The sequence below is a fragment of the Neophocaena asiaeorientalis genome, unplaced genomic scaffold (assembly GCF_003031525.2).
Source record: "Neophocaena asiaeorientalis asiaeorientalis breed wild unplaced genomic scaffold, Neophocaena_asiaeorientalis_V1.1 scaffold811, whole genome shotgun sequence".
Lineage (NCBI taxonomy): Eukaryota > Metazoa > Chordata > Mammalia > Artiodactyla > Phocoenidae > Neophocaena > Neophocaena asiaeorientalis.
The window spans coordinates 11,640-22,236 of record NW_020175494.1 but is presented as its reverse complement, the minus strand read 5'-3'; the positions used below and the strand labels follow the sequence as shown (position 1 = coordinate 22,236).

Sequence of the window (10,597 nt, the reverse complement as noted above, 5' to 3'; positions counted from 1 at the left end):
CCGACCCTCCCCCCAGTAAAGCCCAGAGTAAACCACAAACAGCAGGGGAAGTGTAGGACCTCCAAGCAGCGGGGTCTCCGCCGAGTGGGGAGGTCAGGGCTGGTGGGTGTGTTCACTGACCCCCATCATGGAGGCGCCAGCCGCATGACCTCGTCCAGACCCTATTACCTCCCAAAGGCCCGCCTCCGAAGTCCATCCTGTGGGGGGGTTAGGGCTTCCATGGGTGAACCGAGGGAGGGGGAGGGACTCGATGCTCAGGCCATAGGTCAGCGCTGCTCAGCTAACCCGGGCTAGGTTCCCGTGAGTATTCTTAGCGGGGAGCCGCTGACTTACCTAACTGAACACAGAAACAGCAACTTTACTGACAGAGAGATGATCCACCTCAGCTGTCCTGAGAGATGCGCCAGCCAAGGCCTCACAGGCCCCCCAGCTGCGGGGCGGGATGGAAACGGGGAAATGAAGATTCTGTGCTAGAACAGGGTTAACGCCAGTCAACCCCAAGCGCCCTAAGGACGTGCCTGGAATCAAAGGAGCTGTGGCGGTGACACCAGCTGTGGTGACGGATGCTGATTCTACTTTCTCTCCACCTCCTCTCAGGTGCCCCTCGTCCTCCTCGTGCTCCCTGCTGTCCTTGCCAGTGATGTGGACCCTCCTGCTCCTGGGCCAGCCTGGCCCCTCACGTCCCAGGGCCAGGAGGTGACACGAGCCGGTCTGGCTTCCTCTCGGCTGTTTCCAGGCCACTCGTCCACCTGCTGGGCTGGTTACCATCCTTCCGCAGCCCTGGCCTCGGCCCCAGAGGCTAACCCGAGGTGGACGCTCACTCAGCAGGCGCCCTCACCTGGGCAGCCAGTGCTGCACTGGTGAAGCTTTAACAAAGGCTCTCCAGATGCAGCAGGGGCCCTGCATCTGCTGATCTCCACGCTGTACCCACTCCCACCACAGCTGACTGACTGCAGGCCGCCGACACGACGTCACTGAGTGCCTGGCCGCAAAGAGACACTCCCGCTTGGCTGTCGCCAGCAGGTCCAAGGTGGCCCAGCACACCCCCAGGGCCGCACTGTGCGTCCCAGCACACATGGACACTCTGCTAGTACTCACACAGAAACCGCGTCCCTGTGACTCACAGAAGTGGACTTCCATCTTGCTTTGCCCCCTGCATCGCACGTGAGGGCAACTAGCTGGCCACGCCTGGACCTCGCCCAGGATGCTAGTTCCAAAGGGGGCTGGGGAAACGCAGCTCTTATTTCTCCAGCGTGTGCGGTAGAAGAGGCCTCACCGGACCGAGGTTGGAGTACATGGTGAGCGGCCAAGCCACAGAACCCACCAGAGTCCTCCCTTTGGCTACTCGACATCTAGACCAGGTCTAGATGTTTTTTTTTTCTGTTAGCTTGTTTATTTCTTTATTTATTTATTGGCTGCATTGGGTCTTCGTTGCTGCGTGCGGGCTCAGTAGTTGTGGCTCGTGGGCTCTAGCACACAGGCTCAGTAGTTGTGGCGCATGGGCTTAGTTGCTCCGCGGTATGTGGGACTTAGTTGCAGTGTGCAGACTCCTTAGTTGTGGCACACGAACTCCTCAGTTGCGGCATGTGGGATCCAGTTCCCCGAACAGGGATGGAACTGCATTGGGAAATCGGAGTCTTACCCACTGGACCACCAGGGAAGTACCCCCAATCAGTTAGTTTTTGTTGTTTTTTTTTTTAATGTATTTATTTATTTATTTGGTTGTGCTGGGTCTTAGTTGTGGCTTGCGGGTTCCTTAGTTGCAGCAGGTGGGCTCCATAGTTGTGGCATGTGGGCTCCTTAGTTGTGGCAGGCAGGCTCCTTAGTTGCAGCTCACAGGCTTCTTAGTTGTGGCATGCGAACTGTTAGTTGTGGCACGCACATGGGATCTTGTTCCCTGACCAGGGATCAAACCCAGGCCCCCTGCATTGGGAGGATGGAGTCTTAACCACTGCATCACCAGGGAAGTCCCCCAATCAGTTTTATCAGTAATAAAGCTGGTATTTAGGTTGAAAAACATGTCAAGGGAGATGTGTCAAAGGCTGCAGATGGTAAACTAGAGCTATTTGAAAGGAGTGGAAAAGGACAGGTGGGAGGTGGGAGTGGATGGTGTCAGTGAACTCCTTGCAGAGGAAATGATTCGCGTGGTCCAATTTGTAAAGCCACATACTTTTTTCAGGAGAAAGCAGAGGGTACAGAAGTGATTACAATTCAGGCCAGACTAACATATAAACACGAGGAAAGGAGAGCAGGCCATCTTCTCTGAATAATGGGCAGTAGGGAGCTGGACTAGGGAGGCCGAGCTGTGGTCTTGTACGAAAGCCAGGTGGGAATTAAAGCCTCACAGTCACTTACGGAAGACTCAATGAGCTCTGTGTCCCAGGTTCCCCTGTGGGAGTTGCAAAGGGGGAGCTGTGAGCAGACATTCTTATAGTTTTTTAGTTTTAGGTTTAGCAAAGAGGTTTGAATCATCATCACTGGGAAAAAAAAAAAAACACATCAGTGCAGAATCGGACTCACACGGGTAGGTAGTGAGTAGGCGTGGACACTGGTTGGACATGTGCGGGAAAAGCCCAGAGAATGTACTGAGCAAGGGTCTAGCATGTTGGCTTCTGCTGTCATCCATATCACAAGAGGAAACTCATGAATTAACCAGACCCACCTGAGGGTCTGAAATAAGGTCAGAAGGAGGGTCAGTGGGACGTCTAGGGGTCTCTGACTCCCGCCTCTGTGAAAAGTACCTGATGGACATCCTCATACATACCCATTAAGGGGACCAGTGGCAAGTTCCCAGGAGCAGAATTGCTGGGCTTTAGGGATGGGAAGACGTCATTGGATTCAGTCGTGCCACGCTGCTCTCTGCTATGGCTGTACCCGTCTCCACTCCTACTATATCCTTGCGGCTTTTGGGGGTTTCCTTTTCTGTAACTAGCCTATTCATATCTTTCCCTCATTTCCAAAAAAATTGGAATTGCTGTTATCTTCTTGATGACCAGCAGGATATTTAAAAAATATATTCTTTTTTTAAAATTAATTAATTTATTTATTTTTGGCTGCGTTGGGTCTTCGTTGCTGCGCACGGGCTTTCTCTAGTTGTGGCGAGCGGGGGCTACTCTTCATTGTGGTGCACGGACTTCTCATTGCAGTGGTTTCTCCTGTTGCAGAGAACGGGCTCTAGGCACAAGGGCTTCAGTAGTTGTGGCTCGTGGGCTTCAGTAGTTGTGACACGCAGGCTCAGTAGTTGTGGCGCACGGGCTTAGTTGCTCCTCAGCACGTGGGATCTTCCCAGACCAGGGCTCAAACCCGTGTCCCCTGCATTGGCTGGCGGATTCTTAACCACTGCGCCACCAGGGAAGCCCCCCAAATTTCTTCTTAATACTTGCGTCTTCGTTCCTTTGTGGTATCCTTTTCCTAATATATACTCGTACTTCCTGGGCCTGGGTTTAATATTTCTGATCCTTCATCCTCATATATATCTGAGGATGTCAGATAACACCCAGTAACTGATACTGTGGGGCACCTTGGCAAGATTGAATATGGAATTATTTCTGTCCACTGTGGGAGGAGAAGGAGACAAAGCTGTAGATGCTGTGTTACAGGATGTCCAGTATCACATGCAATAGATGTATGTTTCTTTTCAAATGTATTGCAAATTGTTTGCCAAAAAGAATTACATCAATTCACACTGTCATCAATATAGTATACCCATTGACTACAACCTAGTCAGCACTGGCTGTTAATTTTAGTACATCTAATTTATTAGTTATAAATTGGTATTCACTTGCTATTTTAATTATCATTTTATAAGTAACTTGTGGGATTGAATATTTTGCCATATGTACTACTTTTCTTTCCTCTGCTAACAAATTTTCTATTTGTTTACTTTCCTAATTTTTGTCTATGTGTAATCTTGCTTTGTGATGGAAATCTTCAAACGTTAAATTTTTGTGACTAAAAATAAAAAATACTGGGTCTTCCAATCCATGAACGTGATACATTTCTCCATTACTATAGGTCTTAAGTTCTCTTATTAATAGGTTTTAGTTTTCACTGTAAATGTTTTACACGTATTTTATTAAATGCATCACTAAGTATTTCATGTTTTAGGATACTATTATAAATTATAGTGATTTTTAAATTTCATGTTTCTTTCTTTGTAGATTGCTTAGGATTTTCTACATACACAAACATTTCATCTCTGAATAAAGATAATTCTATTTTTTCCAATCTGTATAACTTCTATTTTTCTTTCTTGTCTAGTGCACTGCCTAGGATTTCCAGGACAATACTTAATAAAAGTGGTGAACATCCATGCCTTATTCTCAAATTCAGGGGTGGGGAATTATATTTTCCTCCATTATCATTTTAGCTGTAGGATTTTTGTAGACTGCCTTTATCAGATTAAGAAAGTTTCTTTCTAGTCCTAGTTTTCTGAGAGTTTTTATCATAGTGGTTGTTGAATGTTGTCAAATGCTTTTTCTGCATCTATTGAAATGATTACATGGTTTTTCTCCTTTATTTTGTTAATATGATGAATAACTCTGATTTTTCAATGCAAAACCAATCTTTCATTCTTGGGATAAATCTCACTTGGTTGTAATGTATTGTCCTCTTTGTGTATTGCTGGATTAAACTTGCTAATATTTAAGTTTTTTATGTGTAAGTTAATGAAGGATATTGGTCTATGGTTTTCTTTTCTTGCAATGTCTTCATCTGGTTTGGGTATTTTGTAATGCTGGCCTCATAAAATGATTTGAGAGGTGTTTCCCCTCCTCTACTTTCTGAAAGAGTTTGTATAGGATTGGTAATATTTCTTCTCTAAGTATTTCATAGTATCCACTAGTAAAGTCATATGGGCCTGGAGTTTTCTGTTCCATTTCTTTCATAGATTTAGGGATATTCAGGTTTTCCACTTCTTGAGTTAGTTTTGGTGATTTGCGTCATTCAAGGAATTTGTCCATCTCATCTAAATTGGAAAATTTATTCACAAACATTTTTCCTAACATTCCCTGGTTACAGTTTTTATCAGTTTTATTGGTATTTTTAAAAGCTTTCAGTTTCATGGATTTTTCTCTATCATTTATTTGCTCATTTTACATTTTATTCATATCTGCTCTTATCGTCATTATTTCTTTCCTACTGCTTATTTAGGTTAAATTTAAAATTAAAATTTGCTCTTCTATGTCTGATTTTCTGCAATATCGTTCTGTTACTTAAGATAAGTTTCCTCTTGATTGCTACTTTACTTCTTTCGTTTCTGTGAGTTTTGTTTCATACATTTTGAAGCTTTGTTATTATGACTTCTTCATGAAATAACCCCTTTATCATTAGCAAATGTCCTCCATCCCATCATATTCCTTATCGTAAAGTCTACTCTGCCTGCTATTAATATAGCTACTCAAACTTTCTTATTATTCGAGTTTGCATGGTATGTCTTCATCCATCTTTTTACTGTTACCAGACCTATATCTTTATGTTTTAAAGTGGGTTTCTTATGCTTAGCATATGTTTTGTTTTGCCCTTTTATCCACTTTGACAATCTCTGCTTTTTAACTGAAGCATTTTTTTTAACTGAAGACCATTTACCATTAATGTAATTAGTGATATGGCTCAGTTTAAGTCTACCATCCTGTACTTTATTTTCTGTTTGTCCCATGTGTTCTATGTTCCTCGTTCTATCTTTTCATGACTTCTTTTAGATTGAATAAGTTTTAGAATTCCATTTTATCCTCACTGTATCTTTTTTTAGATCTAGGGTTTCTAATAGACATTTTACCTTATTATTGACTACCTTCAAATGGTTGAAAATCATTCCACATATCATGTAAGAACATTACAATATACTTCCAATTACCCACTCATGTCCTTTGTACTATTGTTGTCATACATTTTATTTCTACATTGGTTATAAACCGCACACTATGCTGTTAATATTTTTGCTTAAACAGTTTGCTATGATTGAAAGAGATATTAAAATGAGAAAAATTTATGTTTACCTACATAGTTTCCATTTCTGGAACTCATCATTCATTCACATAAATCCAAAATTCCATCTGGTGTCATCCTTCCTTGAAGAGAACTGTCTTTCACATTTCTTGTAGTGCAGGTTTTCTGCTGACAATAATTCAGCTTTTATATGTCTGAAGAAAGTCTTTAGTTTGCTTTCTTCTCTATTGTGGCAAAATTGACATACCATAAAATAAAGCATTTTAAAGTAAACAACTGAGTGGCCTTTAGTACATTCACATGTAAAAGGATTGCCAAGTACTGAGATGAAGAGCAGCTGGAGAAGTTAGCCTTGGATAGAAGGGCAGAGCCCTCTTCCTCCAAGGCAGGAAATAGGCAAGGATGTTTGCTGCTGTAGGTAGGTCTGAAGATGTGACATGGGACAAGATGCTGACGAAACTCTTGTCTGATGACCAGAGAGGAAAGGAGAGGGCATATCACAGAGGGTCTGCTAGCCCACGAGGAGGACTTTGGCTTTGACTCTGAGTGAGATGGGAGGCACTGAAAGGTTCAGCGCAAGAGAAGGAGGGACCTGATCTCATCACTGATCCTGAGTAGGGGTTCTGTTGGGTTGGTGATGGGACAATTTCAGGTAATTACAAGGTGCAGGGCCACTTACTCAGAAGTTTCTGAGGGACTGCCTTTGATATTCTCATAGAATGTGCATGTACTGTGACTTCAAGGTCTGTGCACCTCCTCTTGGTGTGAGGACTGATGGGGTTTCCATTCTGCTGGCCTCTCCTTTACTGCTGGTCTCCTGAGCCTAATTGCATTCTTCCAATTCTGAGTTTTATTCCCTTAAGCCTGAAACCAGTCTTCTTTGTCTCTTCCCTCACCACCACTCCCTTTTGTAAATTGAAACTCCAAACTTAAACCCTCATGTGACTCTGAGTTGGACTCCACAGGTGCGAGTTTCAATGCGTGGTTTCACGCAGCTGGGGAACGGGACACAGGAGTTGAGGCTTTGCTCTTTGCCAGCTTTCTGCTGCTCTACATAGTGGCTGCGGCTGGGAACTTCTGACTCCACACTCCCATGTATTTCTTCCTGGCCAACCTCTCGCTGCTGGATACTGCCTATATCTCCACCACGGTGCCCCAGATTCTAGTACATCTGCTGGCACCAGTGTGGGTCATGCCCCATCATGCTTGTCTCACCCAGATATTCTTTCTCCACTTCCTGGCTCCCTGGGAGTGCTGCCTGCGCACAGCCACGGCCTATGACCACTACGCAGCCATCTGCCAGCCACTGCGCTACCTAGTCCTCATGGGCCAAAGGACCCGGACAGGACTGGCTTCAATCTCCTGCCTGCTTGCTTTGACCAGTGCCCTCACCCACACCATCCTTGCGGCTCTCCTCAAGTTCTGTGGACCCCGCCTTATCACCCACTTCTCTTGTGACCTCCCTCCACTGCTCAAACTCTCTTGCTCCACCACGTGGGCCAATGAACTTGCCCTGCTCTTCTTCAGTTTTCTGGTGGCTCTTGCACCCTGTGCCCTGGTTGTGAGCTTCTATATACATGTTGTCACTGCGGTTTTCAGGACTCACTCTGCCGAGGGCCAAAGAAAAGCCTTTTCTACCCGTGGTGCTCACATCACCATGGTCTGTATTTTCTACATCACTTCAGTCCTCCACTGCATCCTTCCCAGCTCTGCACACTCTGGCTTGAGAGACCGGGTTCTTTCTGTGCTGTATGTGGGCCTCGCTCCCATGCTCAACCCCATCGTCTATGGCACATGCGAAACAAGGCCACACTCTTCCACAGTGCGGCTGGCACATACCTGATGCTTTGGGACTTAATCCAACTACATAGGAGTCTGAAATTTAGTGTAGATGGTCCATCTGGTGAATCTTATTTTGTGTGCCAGGTTTTCCTCCATTCTAGCAAAGATCAAATATCTCTGTTGCATTTTTTATTCTAAAACATTGTTTTTTGTATTGATAGAAATAAAACATTGTCACTGAATAAGTTGTGCAGTTACAGAAGTTCATAAAATGACAAAAAAATACCCTTCACAATCTCACCACCTACAGAGAACCACTGTGAACATTTTCATGGTTTCCTTCAGGTGTATTTTTGAACTGCAAATGTATGTGCATGTGTATATAAAGCAGGGAAACAAAACTGGAATCACTGTGTATTTACAGTTCTGGACGCTTAGAGATTTTTTATTTTTTTCAACTACAATATATACTTATTATAAAATCATTTAGGCAGACATTTCTCCAAAGAAGACAGGCAGATGGCCAACAGGCACATGAAAAGATTATCAATATCGCTAATTACTAGAGAAATGCAAATCAAAACTACAGTGAGGTATCACCTCACAGCGGTCAGAATGCCAATCATTAAAAAGTCTACAAATAATAGGGACTTCCCCAGTGGCGCAGTGGTTGAGAATTCGTCTGCCAATGCAGGGGACACAGATTCAATCACTGGTCCGGAAAGATCCCACATGACACAGAGCAACCAAGCCCGCGAACCACAACTACTGAGCCCGCATGCCACAACTACTGAAGCCTGTGTGCCTAGAGCCCGTGCTCCGCAACAAGAGAAGCCACTGCAATAAGAAGCCCATGCACTGCAAAGAAGAGTAGCCCCCGACAGCCGCAACTAGAGAAAGCCCGTGCACAGCAATGGAGACCCAACGCAGCAAAAAAAAAAAAAAAGTCTACAAATAATAAATGCTGGAGAGGGTGTGGAGAAAAAGGAAGCCTCCTACAGTGCTGGTGGGCATGTATATTGGTGCAGCCACGATGGAGAACAGTATGGAAGTTCCTTAAAAACCTAAAAATTGAACTACCATATGATCCAGCAATCCCACTCCTAGGCATATGTCCAGGCAAAACTATGATTCAATAAGACACATGCACCCTTATGTTCAGAGCAGCACTGTTCACAGTAGCCAAGACATGGAAACAACCTAAATGCCCATTGACAGATAAACAGATGTAGAAGATGTGGGAATATATACAATGGAATATTACTCAGCCATAAAAAATGAAACAGTGCCATTTGCAGCAACATGGAAGGACCTACAGATTAGGATACTAAGTGAAGTAACACAGAGAAAGACAAATATCATATGATATCACTTATATGTGGAGTCTTTAAAAAATGATATAAATGAACTTATTTAGAAAACGGAAATGGACTCACAGCCATAAAAAACAAACTTACGGTTACCAAAGAGGATAGCAGAGGGAGAGGGGGAGAGATAAATTAGGAGTTTGGGATTAACATATACACACTACTATATATAAAATAGATAAACAACAAGGACCTACTCTATAGCACAGGGAACTATATTCAATATCTTGTAATAACCTATAGTGGAAAAGAATCTGAAAGAGAATATATATATATATATATATAAAACACTATGTGTGTATGTGTGTGTAATGGAATCACTTTGCTATACACCTGAAACTAACACAACACTGTAAACGAACTGTACTTCAATTCTTTAAATGGTTAAAAAAAATTTAATGAAATAAATAAAATCATTTATGCTTTACATAAAGGTGCACTCATAGAAAGTTAAAATTTCTCATAGGGGGCTTCCCTGGTGACACAGTGGTTGAGAGTCCCCCTGCCAATGCAGGGGACACCGGTTCGAGTCCTGGTATGGGAAGATCCCACAAGCCGCGGAACAACTAAGCCCATGTGCCACAACTGCTGAGCCTGCGCTCTAGAGCTCACGAGCCACAAGTACTGAGCCCACGCACCTAGAGCCCATGCTATGCAACAAGAGAAGCCACCGCAATAAGCCCGTGAACCGCAACGAAGAGTGGTCCCTGCTTGTGCAAAGTGCAGCAACAAAGACCAAAGGCAGCCAAAAATAAATAAATAAATAAATGAATGAATAAATACATTTTTTTCTCATAATGTGTCTGCACTAACCACTACGAGCAGTTTTATGTGTATTCGTCCAGATCTTTTCCTGGGATATGCTAACCTGCATTTACAATATTTGTTTTACATTAATAAGATCATATCAAGTACCAATTTGGCTGTTTATAATTCTTATTCCATGAATGCCATGTTCTTGTCATTTGTACAGTTCCATATTGGATTGTTTGTCTTTTATGTACTGATTTCTAAGAGATTTTTCGGGTTCTTTTCCCACATTTTAAAGATATTTTCTTTAGTTTACTATTTGTATCACTGATTTTTTCCTAACTCGTTTCTCTTTTCATCTTATTTATGGTGTTTTGATCATAACAGAGTTTAACATTTTTGTATAATCAGATATTCATTTTATTTTATTTTTTTGCCTTCTGCACTTTGTATCCTGCATTTAAAAAAAATTTTTTTTAAGATGTTGGGTGTAGGACTTTATTAATTAATTAATTTTATTTTTTTGCTGTGTTGGGTCTTCGTTTCTATGCGAGGGCTTTCTCTAGTTGTGGCAAGCGGGGGCCACTCTTCATCGCAGTGCGCGGGCCTCTCACGATCACGGCCTCTCTTGTTGCGGAGCACAGGCTCCAGACGCACAGGCTCAGTAGTTGTGGCTCACGAGCCTAGTTGCTCCACGGCATGAGGGATCTTCCCGGACCAGGGCTCGAACCTGTGTCCCCTGCATCGGCAGG

The 10,597-nt window shown here is 43.6% G+C and overlaps 2 protein-coding genes across 2 annotated transcripts in view; both read left to right on the top strand.

Moving 5' to 3' along the window:
* GAB3 (GRB2 associated binding protein 3) overlaps positions 1-1,486 on the top strand; it is a 70,831-nt gene extending 69,345 nt beyond the window's left edge. Inside the window, exon 12 of the mRNA XM_024768926.1 lies at positions 598-1,486. The gene's annotated coding sequence lies outside the window, so the exon portion shown is untranslated. The remainder of the gene's footprint in view (positions 1-597) is intronic.
* A 5,547-nt stretch (positions 1,487-7,033) lies between these two features.
* Positions 7,034-7,999, top strand: LOC112415767 (olfactory receptor 3A3-like; the record flags this gene model as incomplete). The annotated part of the gene is made up of 1 exon (XM_024768929.1): positions 7,034-7,999. A coding segment is annotated over one exon (756 nt), but the record flags the coding sequence as incomplete, so codon positions are not given.
* Between the last annotated feature and the right edge of the window lie 2,598 nt (positions 8,000-10,597).